At 38.7% G+C, this 19,710-nt stretch overlaps 2 protein-coding genes across 4 annotated transcripts in view; both read right to left on the reverse strand.

Annotated features, from left to right (window-relative positions):
- Positions 1–5,959: 5,959 nt before the first annotated feature.
- On the reverse strand, positions 5,960–10,806 carry LOC117300113. Its single transcript, XM_033783810.1, has 3 exons — positions 10,592–10,806; positions 9,534–9,705; positions 5,960–8,667 (listed from the first exon to the last, which is right to left on the reverse strand). The coding sequence occupies exons 1-3, from the start codon at positions 10,735–10,737 to the stop codon at positions 6,346–6,348; spliced, it is 2,640 nt and encodes an 879-aa protein (XP_033639701.1). The 5' UTR covers positions 10,738–10,806; the 3' UTR covers positions 5,960–6,345.
- Positions 10,807–12,524: 1,718 nt separating this feature from the next.
- The window catches only part of LOC117299923 (methylmalonic aciduria and homocystinuria type D homolog, mitochondrial-like), a 56,813-nt gene continuing 49,627 nt past the window's right edge, over positions 12,525–19,710 (reverse strand). For all 3 annotated transcript variants that reach the window (XM_033783526.1, XM_033783527.1, XM_033783523.1), the window contains one exon: positions 12,525–13,099. In XM_033783526.1, coding sequence (XP_033639417.1) covers positions 12,896–13,099 — 204 coding nt within the window. In that variant the 3' untranslated portion in view covers positions 12,525–12,895. The remainder of the gene's footprint in view (positions 13,100–19,710) is intronic.

Below are 19,710 nucleotides of genomic sequence, written 5' to 3' on the forward strand. Positions count from 1 at the left end.
TAGCGCAAAGTTGAAAGAACTAAAGGTAATATATGAGGTATATTTTTTGTTCGTTTCTCATTTTATTAATGTAGGAATAAATAACTTGTAGGTAGATTATTAAAAAGTGACCTTATTTCGTTGTTGAAAATATCTCACTCAAATTTGCGCCACTAAATAATCTAACTTTTAAAGCCTTCGGTACACTTCAACCACCACCCCCCCCCCCCAAAAAAAAAATAAAAAAATACTAATAACAAAATATGGCCATCTTGTGCATGTTGTTGTGTTAGAAAATTGCAAGGATTTTACTAAAACGCAAGGCTTACCATTTGAATTTTTGTAACAAAAAATGCAAGGCTTTGAACATCCATTTTTTGTAGGGTAAACCGTTTTTGTTTACTGAAAAAGAGATGAGCCTTGTGCCTCAAAATAAATACATCAATAAAAATGTTTAAAAAAAATACAAACAAAACAAGGGGTAGATGTCCTACAGTTTATCAAATTTTGGGCCATAAATTATTATTTTTAAGAAAACACAAAGAGTTGTTTTTATTCTCTAAAATAATGCGATAGGTACCTCTGACTCTGATTTGTTTTTAACTTGAGGAATAACTTTTATAAATAATATTTTCAACTTTAGGAATGGTTTTAGATATAGATTGGTCAACATCAATTCTCAATCTTAGAAAAAAATGAAAGGTACATGCCATCACTGAAGAAACCAGCTTCATTTTAATGCATACAAATCGAACTTCAAAAATGTGGTCAAATAATACAAATAAATAAAATCACAAGGCATAAGTCAAGCATTTTTTATCAATGTTTTGTAATTTTGTTTATTGGAATAGTACAATATAACACATTTGGCTTGATCAGAAATGTGTAAGGTTAAATCACAATAGTTAAAGGCAGTGGACACTATTGGTAATTACTCAAAATAATTATTAGCATAAAACCTTTCTTGGTGACGAGTAATGGTTGATAGTATAAAACATTGTGAGAAACACAGGGAGCTGTTTCTCATAATGTTTTATACTATCTCCGGCTCTCCATTGCTCGTGTTTAATGATAACAAGTAAGTGTTTAATGATAACAATTGTTTTGAGTAATTACCAATTGTGTCCAGTGCCTTCAAAGGAATTGTATAATGCTGAACCACGGTTCTATAAGGTTATATCGCAAATTGTATAAATTTATATCGCAATTGTATGAGGGAAATATTGCAATAGTTCAAGATTATATCACAATCATATAAGGTTATATCGCAAATGTAAAAGGTTATATCGCAATCGTATAAAGGTAATATCGTAATTGTATATACAGTTATATTGCAGTTGTATAAGGTTTTATATTCAAGGAATAATGACCCAGGATTCTGTGTTGTTTTTGTCTTGGAAATTTGACATTAAATTTGCTTTGACACCGTTGCCCATATTGAAGTTTTAAGTAAAATAGTCTTTTACAATTTGCATAATTTGTATTGAACATTAGGAAAGCTCTTTAAAAGAATTTCCAAGTGTGGCCTTTGAATTACTTGGCTCATAAAAACTAATGGATGAGCAGTTAATATGACATGGGTAGTCAGCCCAGTGATCTCCATGACTCCTCCTAAAATTCCAGCCCGGACGCCCGAGATTATGAATTGTAAATCAAGAACTTGTGGTTCAGTAACTAGACGCTGGTCATTTTTAAAATAGCGGTTAGCTTGGTAGCATTTGAACTCACAACCTTGTCACTGCAAGTCCTGTAGTCTAACCACTGAATCATCACAAAATTGTCATTGTAAAATGAGCAGTTAGCTGGTAGATTTCGAACCAACAACATTCTGATTGCAAGTCCTGCAGTCTAACTACTTGACCACCATTAGCTTGGTAGGATTCGAACCCACAACCTTGTGATTGTAAGTCCTGCAGTCTTACCACTGGACCACAGTTAGCTTTATAGGATTCGAACCCAGAACCTTGTGATTGCAAGTCCTACAGCCTAACCACTGAACCACAGTTAGCTTGGTAGGATTTGAACCCACAACCTTGTGGATGCAAGTCCTGCAGTCTAACCACTTGATCACAGTTTGATTGGTAGGATTCAAACCCAGAACCTTGTGATTGCAAGTCCTGCAGTCTAACCACTGAATCACAGTAAGCTTGGTAGGATTCGAACCCACAACATTTTGATTGCAAGTCTAGAGTCTAACCACTGAAACACAGTTGGCTTGGTAGGATTCAAACCCAGAACCTTGTGATTGCAAGTCCTGCAGTCCAACCACTGAACCACAGTTAGCTTGGTAGGATTCAAACCAACAACCTTTTGATTGCAAGTCCTGCAGTCTAACCACTGAACCACAGTAAGCTTGGTAGGATTCGAACCAACAACCTTGGAACTGCAAGTCCTGCAGTCGAACCACTAAACCATCACAAAATTGTGATTCAGTAACTAGGGAACAATACTTATATTAGTCATTGTTAAACCAGCAGTTAGCTTGGTAGGATTCAAACCTACAACCTTGTGATTGCAAGTCCTGCAGTCTAACCACTGAACCACAGTTAGCTTAGTAGGATTCAAACCAACAACCTTGTAACTGCAAGTCCTGCAGTCTAACCACTGGACCACAGTTAGCTTAGTAGGATTCAAACCTACAACCTTGTGATTGCAAGTCCTGCAGTCTAACCACTGGACCAAGTTGACCACCATCCTGGAATAGTTTCATTACTTCTGTTGATGAGTTGTGGATTGCACTATCATTCAAGAGGTCAAAGTGCAAAAGAAGACATCTGGAGATGCTGCATGTTGTTCCGAGCTAAACAAAAAAAGGGAGACGGACAAGTAACCTGTTAAAGGCAGTGGACACTATTGGTAATTGTCAAAGACTAGCCTTCACAGTTGGTGTATCTCAACATATTATGCTTTAGCACTGTGTAGGATTCTGGCCCTATGCTTCAGCACCGTGTAAGATTCTGGCCCTATGCTTCAGCATGTAGGATTCTTCCCCTATGCTTTAGCACTGTGTAGGATTCTTCCCCTATTGCTTTAACATTGTGTAGGATTCTGGCCCTGTGCTTTAGCATTGAGTAGCATTCTCTGACACTTTCGTCATAAAAACTCTGCATGCTATTCTGCAAACGCATTATAATGATCCATGATTAACAAGGCAGAGGGCGCCCTATCTAGCCCTCCGTTGGTTTTAGCAATCATTGGTTTTGTACAGTAGTATATGGAGTAGAGCAGAAAGCACAGAGGTCAATGAGTAGAGTAGAATCTTACACCGCCTGTGTGGTAAAATTTTTGTACGCATATCTTGCAGGGTATAACCATGCAGGCAGTTCTGAATCGCGATATTAATTATAAACCTTGTAAAATGGATCTTTCTGACTGACTCTGCCACTGAGTGAGCGCAGTGACAGTGTTCGCTTACCTTCCTTGCGATTAATTCTAGTTTGGGATTCCCTCGTGTATAGTTGGTAGTTTGTACCCACAGAAATGGCAAAAGTTCTGCCAAACAGTGAAGAAAATATGAACGAATTCAAAGTTCCAGAACTGAAGTTGAGCTGAGTGGTATATTATTTGACATCCCCCACATGTGGACTGTGTTTTTAATTATTGTACCAACACAAAAATGTTAAGCACAAATCTAATTTAAAAGGTCAATGCCGGAAAGATTTGTCAATCTTATTCTAAATAAATAAAAAGTTTATTAAATTAACCTGTTTTCAGTGTGTTGTAATTTTTTTTAAGGAAGTTCATTTTGCTTAATGCTTTTAATGAGGGTCCGAGTTTTCCTCTTTGTTCGCAAACATTAATTCACGGGCATATCTTAAAAGACCAGCCATAGAGGTCTTGGATGTAGATTGTAGGACATCCATGCAATGCACAAGCTATAGTTGGCAGGAAAAACTGACATTTTCTAGACTGATTTTAGTGCAGCTCTATGAGATTGGCAGGGCCCTGTCTGTTCATGTGTGGTTTGTTGTCATAAGCCTTCAAGAAAGACTGTTGTTAGTGCAGTCGGTACCATGGTTATGTACCGCCCATAGAGCTATATGGTACCGCCACAACTTTCAGCCAATGTTAAAGCGTGAACAACACTTCGAGGTTCGTGAATTACGGCTAATACCCGCCGTTTATAATCAGCTTTCACCTACATTAATTTCACACGGGATTCAGATTCGCAGTCAAATCCGTGTACATAACATTTACGTGCAACATGTAAGCCTACTGTAATAACACAAAATGGAACATAGTTTTTATCTTTCATGGTGATGTAGTTTATTCAAATCTTGAGTCCCTTTCACACGGAGAGCCATTTAGCAAGGATCCCTTGCTAAATGTTAGCATGGTTATACAGTTTACAAAATGTTCATTGTGTGAAAGGACATTTTGTGTACTGTCCAATTGGTCTCCAGTAAAATTGTGTCAAACATTTGCTACATTTTATAACCAAGCTAAAATTAAGCAAGGGACCCCTGATAAATTGCTGTCGTGTGAATAGCGCTTTTGTCTCACATCAAAGGGGCACATTGCCCCTTTTATACCAGAGAGAGAAAATCTATAGTTTTTTTCAACACTTATTATAATATACCCTTATAGTTTTCCTAAGTCCTTATGCTTTTTTATTTCGTAAAATGTGTATCTTTATATTGCAAACACAGTTTAAATAATAGCACACACATGTACATAATTTGTAACTGAAATATTGAAAATATGTATCAAAATTAAAGAGACATATTTCAGCAGTGGTTTAACCCCATCAATCCCTCTAGCACCAGCTTGTTTACTGCTTATTCAGACATACACATAACATCACTCTCTTCCAGCAGAAACTCAAAACACACTTGCTCTTGCTTGCTTTCCAACATCTTGACAAAACTTGACCGGTGCCTCCGAATGTTTCTATTTTTCAGTAAAGTGCGCCTTATAAATGCTGTAGTTTATTATTATTATTACAGGTATATTATTCATTAAAGACACTGGACACTAATGGTAATTGTCAAAGACTAGCCTTCACAGTTGGTGTATCTCAACATATGCATAAAATAATAAAACCTGTGAAAATTTGAGCTCAATCGGTTGTCGAAGTTGTGAGATAATAATATAATAAAAAAAAACACCCTTGTCACAGGAAGTTGTGTGCTTTCAAATGCTTGATTTTGAGACCTCAACTTTTAAATCCGAGGTCTCAAAATCAAATTTGTGGAAAACTACTTCTTTCTCGAAAACTACATTACTTCAGAAGGAGCCGTTTCTCACAATGTTTTATACTATCAACAGCTCTCCATTACTCGTTACTAAGTAAGGTTTTATGCTAATAATTATTTTGAGTAATTACCAATAGTGTCCACTGCCTTTAAGCCACAGTGGAACGATCAGGGCCCAATTTCATAAAGCCTGTAAGCACAAACACTTTCTAAGCACAGAATATTGCTTCGCAAAAGCAGGTTACCAGTACAAAGTAAATTAAGTTTGCATTGATGTGGCTGGTGCCCGACTTGATTTTTGCTTAGCAAAGAAATTTGTCGAGCAGTATTTTCTGCTTAACAGCTTTGAGAAATTGGGCCCAGTTACATGACTTTGCTTACCAAGAAACTGCACTTTCAGCTCATAATGCACTTTACAAGGCGCAGTAATTAAGTGCAGAATTCCGCAGTAAAGTAGAGCCTTGAAACTGGATCAAGATCTTATCTTTAATACTTTGGGGTTGATCAAAGAAAAACTGACTAGGGTGGGATGTATACCTATGACCTCCGGATAAACATTTCCTGCATTCTTTCACCTGAGCTATCAAACCCTTAGTGGTCTCCCTATTTTGTCAATAATAGGGACTTTTCGTTCTTGGCGACGGATGGTTCTGCGACGGTTGTTCAGCTAAACGTTGTCGTTTTCAGCACAACGAAGATTCATCCCAAGTACTGTCGTAGAAATTGAGGGACGACCGTCCTCAAAGCCGACGCATGCGCAGATGACGCCAAATGTCATCTTTACCGTTGCAGAACCATCCGTCGTTGAAAACGAAAAGTCCCTAATATCTTTGTTCGGGGGTGACAGTCAGAAGTCATAAACCTGTAACTGCCTTGAAGTTGTAGACAGGGATCACACCCAAATTTACGATACAACCTGGGCCAAATTTCATAAAGCTGCTTAAGCACAAAATTTGCTCAAGCTAAAATAAGTTCTTGCTTAGTAAAACCAGATTACTGGCAAGGACTCAACTCCATTGTTATGCTATGTCAACAGCAACTGTCACAGGCAATGTACATGTATATGGCATACAATTTTGGCCAGTAACATGTGCAAAATCAGTAATCTATTGGTGTGCTTTTTAAGCAAATTTTGTGCTTAAGCAGCTCTATGCTCTGGGAGCATCAGTCATTAAGGGTCTTGAAGATTACTTAATGCGGCACACAACCTCACTACATCATCAATATATGGTAGCAGAGAACCTTCAATGGTGGATGTCAAAATACTAAAAGAGCGCAATCTCTGGGCTCTTTTTCCAGCACAGATGTGATTACCGTTACCGTATGAGCCTGAGATAGAATGGTCTGGTTGGTTCTGGTCCGTCAACTCAAGTGATGAAATGGTGGCAGAAGGTGGGATTGATGCAAATTTAGAAACGGTGGCAGGAGGCGGCATTGATGTACATTCAGAAACGGTTGCAGCAGGTGCACTAGAATCAACCTCTGAAATAGGAACAAAAGGTGAGAGTGACCCGACCTCAGGAACATCAGCAGAAGGCAGGAACACTTTTAGTTCTACATCCGTAAATGATTCTGTAGGTGATTTGAATCCGTTGTCTGTCTCTAGACAATTCTCAAGGGAGTTAGTTACAAGTTTATTCACAACCTGGATGGATGAACAGGATGGCGTAACAACCTTGAAGCCTCTTTTCCTGAGCCACTTTTGTCGATAAGGGTTACTCTGGAGGAGCAGCACTGTACTACTGTTATCAAGAAAGTGCATGAAATCCAAGTTGCCAAGAATATCAATAGCATTAGTACTTCCTACATACGCCTGAGAGATGTAACTGACATAACCACTTGGAAGAAGTCCTACAATGATTTTGACACAATGAGCACCAGATGCACTACAGAAAAATTTATTGTGGTGTTCCGTGACAGTTAGGTGGTCTACTCTGATTTCCATGAAGTCGATTGTAGCATTGACTTTAACACCATCTGTTCCAGTCTGTTCTGATGACGTGTCTGTTTTGCGCGGAACCTGTATCAAATCTGAGGCTATGCTGACCAGATGACTTAATAGATGAGTGAAAATATTGCAAGCAGTGAGAGATGTGATTCCGAAAATGGTGGCGAGAAACTCAAATGGCACGGCCATTTTGAGTTTCATCAAAACCAGCAACAAGGAGTTGTGGGTAGGTAATCCTTGTGAGTCTCCAGGGAGATAGCCCAACAACATATCGAAGACCTCTGGCGTCACCCCAGCGACTCTCTCAACAGTGCTGTTGGAAAAACAAATATCACTCCATCCATGGAAGCCATAGCATTTGCCACGAGCTTGAGGTGACAAGTTACTCAACCCAAACAAGGAATCATCTTGTGGTCCCATGCTAAAGATCGTCTGAATACATGCATCACAAGAAGGCTTTTCTGTTACGAGAGAAGGCGTCACAAATTCTTGAGGAGTTATACAGTTTATGTTATGGGTTCCAGGAATGTTTTCTGGGAGGTTTTCATGAGGGTTTTCATGAAGGTTTTCATGGTGGTTTACGTGCAGGTTTATTACAGGTAGGTTTTCAGGTTGGTTTTCAGGTAACTTTTCAGAAAGGTTTTCAGAAAGGTTTACATGAAGCTTTCCATGAAGGTTTTCAGGAAGGTTTTCACAAAGGTTTCCTTGAAAGTTTTTATGAAGGTTTACATGAGGGTTTACAGGTAAGTTTTCATGAGGTATTTGTGGAAGGTCTGTTGATAGATTTTCAGGTAGGTTTTCAGAAGTTAAGCTACTCTGAGATGTTGATACATCCATAGCTTGAAGCTTCTCAGTCCCTCCACTGGTGGTTGTTTTAACAATATACTTTGACTGCATCCCCCTTTGTATTCTTGAAGAGCTAGTTCCCAACATCCTACGGTTCGATGGAGCAAATCTCTGGAACCTGGGGGAACCATACTGCTGCTTACTTGAATAAAGTGTTCTTCGTCTTTTTGTTGTATATTCATTACTACCTGATGGTAAATTAATTGCACTTTCTTCGTTTCTATCATGGTTATAGTAGACCCATTTCAGTCCTTGCCTGTCCACAGATACTTCACTTCCCGCAGTCACTTGATGTCGTGGAGTTGATGCTCTCGTAGCAGAAGTTGAAGAACTACTCTGCACTCTTGCTCGTCCAGCGGTCATTGAAGCTGATGACCTCATAGTATGGTGAAAATTGCCTGGATGTGGTCGTTTTCCAGCAACTGAATTGTTCAGATGCTGTCTGGCAGGCTGTTGACAAGAGGATTCAGGAGCTGGGGGTACAGCTTCACGAGGAGCTGCTTCAGCGCTTACAGTACCCTCAGGGCCAGTGTTACTTGTTGCTAAGGCGTACGCCTCTCCGGCCTCTTTGGATAAATCCAAAGCTGCCGAAACAAACTTCATGATGTCGTCGTTGTCGTTGGCTGGATCACTTGACGGTTGTAATGCCAGACCTAGGGTCATTGCACTTTCGTTATAAAGCCCCTCTTGTAGACCTGCCTGTAGAAATGATCACAAGAAAAAAGAATATAAAACAAAAACAGGAAACTGGCTGGGTAAATTTTAAAATAACTTAAGTTGAACAAAGAAAAGGTTACTAGAGTGGGATTTGAGCCTAGGAACTCTGTATTTAACAACACTTATTTTAAAGATACTGCTCTCAATGAAAAGTCTAATCTTTCTGATCCCACCCTCCACCACCTCTATTCAAAAACTCTTTCATGTAGGTTTGTGGAGGAAAAACAACCAAGAACCAAGAACATAACAGGGGTACACTTATGTTTCTGACAAGCTCAATTTATATAATACAGAAGGGCCTGGAGGTCGCAGAGGGCTTCGCTCCTCTTCTGGTGTCACTCGACCGTTTAGTCCATGCTCCAAAGGGAACAATCGGTAAAGTTCTTTATTTGTTGTTGCCCCTAAATTGTTGAACAAGTGGCCATGTGCTGTCAGGGAAGCTGTATGTGACCTTCAAGGACCAACTCAAAGCTCACCTATTACAAGCTTAAAGGCAGTGGACACTATTGGTAATTACTCAAAATAACTATCATCATAAAACCTTTCTTGATTACGAGTAATGGGGAGCGGTTGAAGGTATAAAACATTGTTAGAAACGGCTCCCTCTGAAGTGCCATAGTTTTCAAAAAGGAGTATTTTTCCACGATTTTGATTTTGAGACCTCAAGTTTAGAACTTGAGATACACCAACTGTGAAGGCTAGTCTTTGACAATTACCAATAGTGTCCACTGCCTTTAAGATTTGTTTGTTTTAATGCATTTTCTATATTTCTTTGTATTTAATTTTATTGATTGTGAGGATTGTGAGGGTGATGTTCTTTGTAGAGTGCGATGTATTATTATATTGACCTGTCTCCTGCGGAGGTACTCCTGGCTGAGTGTCTTCTTGACGCGGCGGTCAAGCTCAGGGGCCAGAGGGAAGATGCTTGGGTTATAAGCTGGGTCGCTGGGGTCATCCACCTTGTAGCCTCCCATGAAGTGACATGCGCAGACTCGGCTGTTTTTGGTTGGTATCCAATTGCTGATGGGCAAGAATAATGACACATTAAAATATTACGATCATTGAAATGCATGTTATGCCCTACGTAATTGTAATTCAATATTCAACAAAAAGGGCAACTAAAGGCCGTGGAATTGCCTCCACAGCATTAATATAGGCCTACACTTAGTTTCAGGCCTACCAAGTAAAAGTGAGATAAATTCATGCAGCAGACTTTGCGTACATAGGCCTGAAACCTGAAAGACAACAGTTAGTCCTACATAACTAAATAATTGAAACAATGACATAAAATGAGAATACTTAAAAAAAAAAAACATGGAGGAGATAAGTTAGAATTGAAGTGAAACCAAGCAAGGAAACAAGGAAATAAACAATCAAAGTAAGTAATGCTAAACGGTCGCACTAAATACCGACAACTCACGACCCCTCACGACAACTTAAATGTTCAAATGTTCTGTTTAAAGTGCATTTAAAAATTGTTGTCGTGAGTTGTCGTGAGGGGTCGTGAGTTGTCGGTATTTAGTGCGACCCATGCTAAATAATGAATGAAAAAAAAACTTGCTGGCAAAAAAGCTAGTTTGCTAAACCATGATATGCTGTAGAAATAGACAGTTGGATATTGAAATGTTTCTTTAGTTTAGTGTAGTGGATTGATAATTTTCCAGTTGCCATTTGGCTCTCTCGCTAACCCTCAGTCTCATTCTTTTTTGTTTAAAAATAAACACGAGAATGAAGGAGAGCCATAAAAAACAGAAACACCACAGCCCTAACATAACATTAACCAAGCAAGATGCCATCTTAGATGGGCTGGGATAGATTCGTCAACAAACATGGCCAAACACGCCAACATTTTAGTCAACAAAATTTATATTTTAGTTTTACTATTTTAAATTAAAGTTTTACTTACGCGCCCCTCTGCACCAAATTGATCCATGTTTGTCTCCGTTCTGGCTGCTTATCTTGATTTGGAAATCCAACAAATCTTCCCTTAGGACAGGTTCTCTGTGTGTGAGAACATCCACCTACAGCACAGTTCCGATTACTCTTCGGCATCACGAATAGCTTTCAAGTTTCATTCAGCACACAAAGATGTTTTCGTTTTCTTGTTTTGTGCAGGCTGACATGTTTGTTTCTCTTTTTCAGTCGTCGGTAGTACCCCCTCTATCGTCAGCAGTAGCAGAGCGATTACAAAAAATGTTTAACGGTCTCCTTGTATAGCGCCCTCAACATCTGTAATAGATTTGGGCGGGGCGGGTGGGAGGGGTGCGATTTTGAAACGGCGTTCTCAACTGTAGTTCACCAGTTTACCTACTCAAAAACATTGTTTATGGTATATTGATTTTTGTGATTACAACCTTTGTTGCAAATGTTTCAATTATGACGATTATTATGTATTTTTTCTTCTTTTTTTTGGGAGGGGGGTGGGGGGGGGGGGGGGCAGAGAAAATGGTGTGTCACTTTCTTTACCATACACTTTGTTTTCATTTGGCTGTTTCATCATTCATCCATCTCAAATGACCTCTCCAAGACTGTACAGGCTGTTCCATTCCTCATCCCACCTCCTCCCTTCGGCCCTTCCAAGACTAATAAAGATTGTTTCTTTGGAAAGGAAAACGGAGCACTATTTGCACCTTTGAGGAACTACTCATGCTGGGATATCGATGGCTATGTAAACAAAACTAAACATTGCCAATAAGGGCCCGCTTCTTTCCCCCAAAGGTCATCTTTGAACACAACTCTGTTTATCTCTTGTACATTTATTATTACAAATTAACACAGACAGAATAATTTGTTACAACGGTACGTTTTATTGTTCAAGAAAGGCAAATAAAAGACAAATAAATCAGCCAACGCTTATTGAGCACAATGGTGGTATACTTTCAACAAACACATTTCCTGCTCATTAATGTACTGTTTAAAAATAAATATACCAGATGAGCTGGACTATTTTTTCATCTAAAAACAATTCTGTCCAATTATTAATTCACAAATGCAATATTAATAATATTTGTTTTCTTCTTCCCAGACACAAGCTTATTAAGCCACAGTAAGTTGTGTTTTAAAGACACTGGACACTAGTGGTAATTGTTGAAAACCAGTCTTCCCACTTGGTGTATCTCAGCTATGCATAAAATAACAAACCTGTGAAAATTTGAGCTCAATTGGTCATCGAAGTTGCCAGATATGAATGAAATAAAAAACACCCTTGTCACACAAAGTTTTGTGCTTTCAGACGCTTGATTTCGAGACCTCAAATTCTAAATCTGAGGTCTCAAAATCAAATTCGTGAAAAATTACTTCTTTCTCAAAAACTATGTCACTTCAGATGGAGCCGTTTCTCACAATGTTTTATACTATCAACCTCTCCCCATTACTCGTTACCAAGAAAGGTTTTATGCTAATAATTATTTTGAGTAATTACCAATAGTGATCACTGCCTTTAAGACTTGATAATTAAAAACCCAACAGACCCCTTTGAAGTATTGCTGTTTTAAAGAAAGAGGTAAATTTTCACTCAAAACCCCCTCACAAAATGCATGCTGAACAAATCTGAGTGAGGATAAGGATTCTGGTCTTTTAAAAAAAAACTCAAACTAAGTTTCCAAAGTGGTCCTTTTAAAATTTTGTTACAATGTTACAAATAATGTCCTCATCTACTTAAAGTAATTATACAAGATTGGTACAGCTGACAAAATAGTCACAGGCAGTGTTCATGTTTTGTTTGATCAACCATATACATGGCAACCTCGGTAGTCTAGTTGGTAAGACACTGCTCTAGAATTGCAAAGGTCGTGGGTTCGAATCCTACCCGAGTAACATGCAAGTGATATTTTTTTCACAGGACTTGGGATAGTACTGAGCATACAGTGCTAACACACATCGGTGTATGGGTAAAAACCAAAATTAATATTCATATTACGACATGGACTTACAAATGTTTGAAAACTTGAGCTGAATCTGGTGTGAGACATCAGAAAATAGTGAAAAACCATGTACAATGTTCAGCATGTAAAAACACACCGTCCTTAACTTTGGTTGTAATAACTGAAAGCAGCTGCCGATTTTTGCTTAGGTTTTCAGTTTTCTCGAATAAGAGAATGCGTTTCAGATGGAAATATTTCACAGCAAAAATTGGCCCATCAGTAAGCGTCCTTACTAAAATTCAACAATGCTGTTTTTATCCTTTCCCAATCCAGTATATAATAATATCTTATAGTTTATCTTTAAGTATGGTTGTTATAAGCGAACTATCTGGCGGTGCATTGGTGAAAATCGATCCGACGAAGGTGTGAGTTCCCCACTTGAAGTGTCGAATACATTTACAGCATCCCAAGTCCTCGATCTCAAATCCGAGAGAGCGATACCTTTCGTCCGTTTCGAAGAGGGACGTGTTCGGATTGGAGTCGCCGAGATACTGTGGTTTTGGAAACAAGAAGAAAAAAAAAAATCAGTTTTGAGTAAAGATTCAATATTTGATGAGGTCAGACTCTTAAAGGAATTCAGACATTTTTACAAGTAGGGAATAAATATCTTAGTGGGATGGATTGAAGAATGTTAACATTGAGGAAACTTGTTTGAGGAAATGAAGAAACTACAATCCCGGCCAAAATGCTTGGGAACCCATTAGCAACATGACTATAATCTTTCTCTCCCCCTTCCCGGCTCAATGTTGATGGGAGCGCAGACCGCACAATGAGAGCCAACATTGAAAGGGGGCTCGGGAGCCGTGGTGCGGTGACTAAGATGCGAAATAGCAAAGTTAGCACGCATTTTCGCGTGCTTACGGTTAACAGCGCTATGAAATAGAAATCGTTCATGTAAGCACAAAATCAGACGTTGGGCCCAGGGTTCCTTAAATTAAAGGGAAGGTACACGTGTGGTAATTACTCAAAACAAATATTAACTTAAAAATTGACTAGGTAACGAGCATTGGAGAGCTGTTGATAGTATAAACATTGTGGGAAACGACTCCCTCTGAAGTATTGTAGTTTTTAAAAAAGAGGTAATTTCTCACTAAAATATTAAAAGACTTCTAGCTAGAAGTCTTTTATTCCTATCCGAAAGCACACATATTCGTTCAAGCAAGGGTGGTTTTTCTTTCAGCATTTTCTCGCAACTTCGATGACCAATTGAGCCCAAATTTTCACAGGCTTGTTATTTTTGCTTATGATGGGATACACCAAGTGAGAAGACTGGTCTTTGACAATTACCAATGGTGTACAGTGCCTTTAAGTTCACTTTGGAGACATCCTTGGTTTCATTATGACCAGAAATATAATACATGTTTGTGGCTGACTATTCCAAAGTACTTTGACAATGTTTGTCTTCAGATTCCCGTCCGTATAAACAGTCTCGACAGACTGACATTTCGGACCAGCAATTTCAATTGCTGAATGCTGACATACCCTCAGGACAAACCCCTGTTATTGTAAACTTCAACTGGCAATTCTTGTTGACCATACGTCATCACCTTATAACGCTATTATTGCTGTTGCATTCTTTTTTCCATTTCTCCAGAGTTTGAAATAATATTGGTTGGGCGAAGGTAGTCAACATTAAAATCAGAATAAAATGCTTCTGGAAACAGAGTAAACATTCTAATGGTGGTCTGGAGAAGAGACTGCTTCCATTTCGGCAGTTTTCTTTTTAATGCAACAAGGAGTTGGGAATACATCTCTTGTTTTCGTTTCTTGGTTTTTACAATGCTGATGTCTATTTCACAAAGGTCTAGGATTAGTCTATCTCGAGTTAGGATGAGCAACTTGTCCTAACTTATGATCAATCTTAGTGTCTACATGCTACGGTGCAGGGCTGGGACTCGTCCTAAGTCTTAAGATTGATCCAAAGTTAGGAAGAGTTTGGTGAAATCGACGGTTGTTCACATATTGTTTACTTCCTGGAGGCAACCAAGGCGATTGTCTCAATGCTTTCTGGTCATTGCCTTGGTGCCCTTGAAATGCTACAGTAGAAATTTAGAACTTCCTCATAGGGTGCCTTTACCAAGGAGAAACGGCTTGGTTCCCTCGCCCTTTCCAAAACAAGGCATTAAGGCCTGGCATAGATATATCCATCCACTAGGATCTACCCAACTATTTATGAAGCAATTACAGAAGTCCCTTGCTTAAAGGCAGTGGGTCACACTATTGGTAATAGTCACAAACGAGCCTTCACAGTTGGTGTATCTCAACATATAGACCTATGCATAAAATAACAAACCTGTGAAAACTTGAGCTCAATCGGTCATCGAACTTGCGAGATAATAATGAATGAAAAAACACCCTTGTAACACAAAGTTGTGTGCGTTTAGATGGTTGATATTGAGACCTCAAGTTCTAAATCTAAGGTCTCGAAAATTACTTCTTTCTCGAAAACTATGGCACATGAGAGGACCCGTTACTCACAATGTTTTATACTATCAACCTCTCCCCATTACTCGGCAACAAGAAAGGTTTTATTCTAATACTTATTTTGAGTAATTACCAATAGTGTCCACTGCCTTGAAGGTGCCTTAGTAGGTGAACTACTCTCTAAATGTAAAAGAGTGAAAAACACCACTCTTTACATTTCGAGTTGTCCTTCAAATGGCTCTTTAAACAGAGTGGTGCTAATTTCACTCTTGTATCATTGGGGTTTCACTCCAGGACAGAGTGAAAAATCACTCAAAAAGATGCAAACTTCAATCTAAAGAGTGGAAGACCACTCGAAAAAGAGTTGTCCCTGATATGGCTCTTAAAAATAGTACTTTTCACTTATTTGCATTTAGAAAGTACGCTACTCAACCACAACATGCCACAAATCAAAACCAATATTTGAGTGTTTGGCGTTTGTTGTCGGCCACACAGATTTAATATACCCAGACAGTTCCCAGTACCCACGTCCACCCACAACACCCACATCTACGACCCCCCTGTTGGATACATGATGTCATAGAGAGAGGCAAACTGGGACGAGGTCAAAGTCCAGTTAAAGACAGTGGGCACTATTGGTAATTACTCAAAATAATTGTTAGCATAAAAATTTACTTTGTAACAAGTAATGGGGAGAGGTTGATAGTTTTGGAGAAAGAAGTAAATTTTCACGAATTTGATTTCGAAACCTCAGAATTAGATTTGGATGTCCCGAAATCGAGCATCTGAAAGCACCCAACTTCGTGCGACAAGGCTGTTTTTTTTCTACCATTATCTTGCAACTTTAGACGACCAATTGAGTTCAAATTTTCACAGATTTGTTATTTTGTGCATTTGTTGAGATACTCGAAGTGAGAAGACTGGTCTTTGACAATTACCAATAGTGTCCAGTGCCTTTAAGGGTTTGCCTGCAGGGTTAAACATCTGACATAAAGTACAAAACTAAAAACGGAAACGTTTCAGGAGGTTTTCCCACGAGTTACAGTTTTTGACGAGTGTATTACAATTTATTTTAAAGACAATGCCAAGCAGGGAACTGTGCTCCAGATCATTGACCCTGCAAGAACACAAATTTGCTAAGCACAGAAAATACTAGCTAAGCTGTTATGTTTCCAAGGTGCTAGGTCCCAAGTCAAACTGGCCTGTTCTAACCAAGTAGTTTTTTATTGCCATTAATTTTAAGAGTGACTACCAAAGCATAAAGGTTCCCTTTAACATAATGCAACTCTTGAATGCCAGCAACGAATAATTTGTAACAGCTGCTACTTTATATTCCAAACTCATTAACATTATCTTGCACATACATAAATAACAAACATTCTTTCCTGTACCGTGACCAAAACAAAATCTCCAGCGACAATCAAAACCATTTGACAACTTGTCCAAATATGGACAAGACGAGAAACTCGGCTTCAGGGATGCCAATTAAACTTGGCGGAATATCTCTGCATGGTTTTGATTTTGTTTCCGAGCATAGCTAGAAGATTTCCTCCTACACAGTGTTGGACTCAGCATGCGTTGCTATGGGGGAGTTTACAGGCATATTTTTCTAAACTTTCCCAATATGAAATTTCAAATGTCTTAAAGAGATGGTAGTTTTCTTCTGTTGTTTGTTTGGGGGAGAACAATCTTTGAAACCTTAAAGGGTAGCTACTTCTTTTTTTTATTCATTTAAACGATTAAACATGACTTTTTAAAGCTGAGATATTTCTTTATATTTTTTATTAAATGCGCAAGTATTTTAAAAATGGTTTTCAAGAGATTAGGGGAACCCACCCCACCCCTAAAAGGGAGCCTTCATTTGCATAAACGTGACGTCTTGTCGGTAACCCGAGCCGCCGGGCCCCCTTGCTGTGTGCATATAGAGACGTGTGCACTGTGTGGCCTGGTACCTAGGCGCGTATAGTTAGGGACCAGACTCTTTTTGCCGACGATATGTTTGAATTCCTGACGTGACGTCGATGGTAGGGGGGCGGTAACAATCCACAAAAGGGGGGGGGATGACTTATTCGCTAATTACGCAAGTCAGATATGTCGGGAATAAACAAAACACATTTTATTGATGTTCAATACATACTTCAGAAATAAATGACAGCAAAATTAACTGTTTTATTTGAATTCACTGCAGCATCGCCTTAAGAACTACATGTACATGTAGCCAAGGTTACAGTCTTTCTGTATCAACTTGGCAGCAACAAAACAGGATAGTTGATAAGAAATCAAATTTTGTTTATGTGTTAATTTCTAATCGTGTATTTAATTTCGTGGGGAGGAGGTAAATTGGTCTGATCCTCTAGTTTTAATAGAAGTCACATGTGAAAGCTGCAGCTGAATTCAGTGGCTACTTGCTGAGAAAACAGCATATAAAGTATTTTCACAAGAACATCTAACCCATCCACTTTGCACCAAAAGCATCTTAAGCCACAGACTGCAAAACGCCTTACCTCAGAAATCTAAGACCCAACCCATGCATGAATTGTTTACCATATTGAAATGTTTCGGGTAAAAAATTATCTAAACCATTATACTTCAAAATTAATAATCCTCTCTCAAAAAAGTTTAAATTATCAACAGCTGCAGCGCTTTATAATAGATGTTAAATTTGCACCGGGGATAAAGAATATTAATTTTGGTTTTACCTTACACCAATGTGTGTCAGCGCTGTATACTCAGTACTTTCCCGAGTCCTGTGAACAAATATCACAGGCATATTACTCGGGTGGGATTCGAACCCACGACCTTTGCAATTCTAGAGCAGTGTCTTACCAACTAGACTACCGAGGTTGCCAGGTAGCTAGAGGCAGTTCGAATCCTATGTTTTGGCAGCGGGTACCGCATCGATATATAATAGATGTTAAATTTGCACCGGGGATAAAGAATATTAATGTGTGTTAGCACTGTATACTCAGTACTTTCCCGAGTCCTGTAAACAAATATCACAGGCATGTTACTCTGGTGGGATTCGAACCCACGACCCTTGCAATTCTAGAGCAGTGTCTTACCAACTAGACTACCGAGGTTGCCAGGTAGCTAGAGGCAGTTTGAATCCTATGTTTTGGCAGCGGGTACCGCATCGATATATAATAGATGTTAAATTAGAAGCTGCAGTGCTTCTCAACATAGTGGAAGGTCCTTTATCTACTGGTCGCACGGAGCAGGTTTTCACGTTCTTTAAATGTTAAAGTTTTTACCGATACATGACCCTAACTAGAGACCTGATGCATGTACTTGGAGATTACCTCCTTGCCCCCCTATGTATTGCCTTGGTGCCCTTGAAATGCTCCTGTAGGAGTTTACAGGTTCCTCATAGGGTGCCCTTTACCAAGAAGAAGTTGCCTTGGTGCCCTTACCCTTTCAAAAACAAAGCATGTACCTAAATGGCAGCATTATATTAAATGTGGATGATTGAGAATTAAGTTTCTTTCAATGAAGTGTTATATTTTCATGTCAAAAACGGTTTTGTCACTTTCGATCAGGCCAAGGTTAAGAAGACAAAAAACCTGTCCCTGAGGGACATAAATTTGCAAAAGTGTTTTCTTTGGGAAAGTGTATGGGAACTTAGAAGCCAAATTGTGGACTTTCCGACCACCAATATCCTTCAGTCTTTCAAGTGAAACCAGAGCACCCAGCATGCTACCCTACTGTATTCTAAAAAAACAAACAAACAAACAAACAAACAAACAAGGGATCTTTAAAGCTTATTCTTAAACTTCAAGATGTCCTCGTCTTTATTCGTTTTCAAATACTGTCCTAATTGCTTTAAATAGACAGCATATAGTTTATATACTTATTTATATTGACAGTAGCCTTAATTTGAAGTCCGGTACCCCATTTCACAAAGATCGCACAAAAACTTGCTAAGCACAAACAAATACTGCTGAGGAGGAACAGGGCCCAATCTCATAGAGCTGCTAAGCGAAACAATTTGCTTAGCATAACATTTCTTCCTCGATTAAAAACAGGATTACCAACCAAATTTCAATTGGTTGCATAGTGCATGTTACTGGTATCCAGCTGTTGTTTGCTTATCCTGAAAGTCATGTGGAAATTTGGTTTGTAATCCTGTTTTTATCAAGGCAAAAAATTCATGCTAAGCAAATTGTTGTGCTTAGCAGCTCTTTGAAATTGGGCCCTGAGGTAAACAGCCAATTATCCAAAAGTTTACACAATATTGTGAATGGTGCCCCACTCATTTGTTTACTTAGTAAACAAATTTGCTAAGCAGTGTTTTCTGCTTAGAATCTATATGAACCTGGTGCAGATTTCTTCCATTTGCAACTTGGCATTCCACACATCTGTTTACAAAAATAAATTTCACATTTTCTGAATAATAACATTTTGCTTTGAGTGTTAAATTATTCAGGGACAGCTGTTTGGGATTGGTATTTCTCATTTAGAAAGGTCCCTGGAATTAATGATAACAAATAAATCCCAGGCACACCATGTGTTGTGAACTTTTCCGAAGGATAATATACATGCACCAGATTGCCCCTTTAAGCTTTAGGTACTACTTAACAGATAAAATGACTTGTTCTTTGAGATAACTGATAATGTGTTTAGTGAAATTTTGAGTAAATTTATTGTAGCATCAGGCTTGCCCTTTAAGCAAATTGATAAG

Source organism: Asterias rubens, chromosome 15 (assembly GCF_902459465.1).
Source record: "Asterias rubens chromosome 15, eAstRub1.3, whole genome shotgun sequence".
NCBI lineage: Eukaryota > Metazoa > Echinodermata > Asteroidea > Forcipulatida > Asteriidae > Asterias > Asterias rubens.

Excerpts from the sequence above, each read along its gene's own strand:
- LOC117300113 (XM_033783810.1), bottom strand. The coding sequence starts at position 10,737 with ATGCCGAAGAGTAATCGGAACTGTGCTGTAGGTGGATGTTCTCACACA. Across the intron at positions 9,706-10,591 it reads AATTTGGTGCAGAGGGGCGC|CAATTGGATACCAACCAAAA; the intron begins GTAAGTAAAACT and ends CTTGCCCATCAG. Across the intron at positions 8,668-9,533 it reads AGTACCTCCGCAGGAGACAG|GCAGGTCTACAAGAGGGGCT; the intron begins GTCAATATAATA and ends TCATTTCTACAG.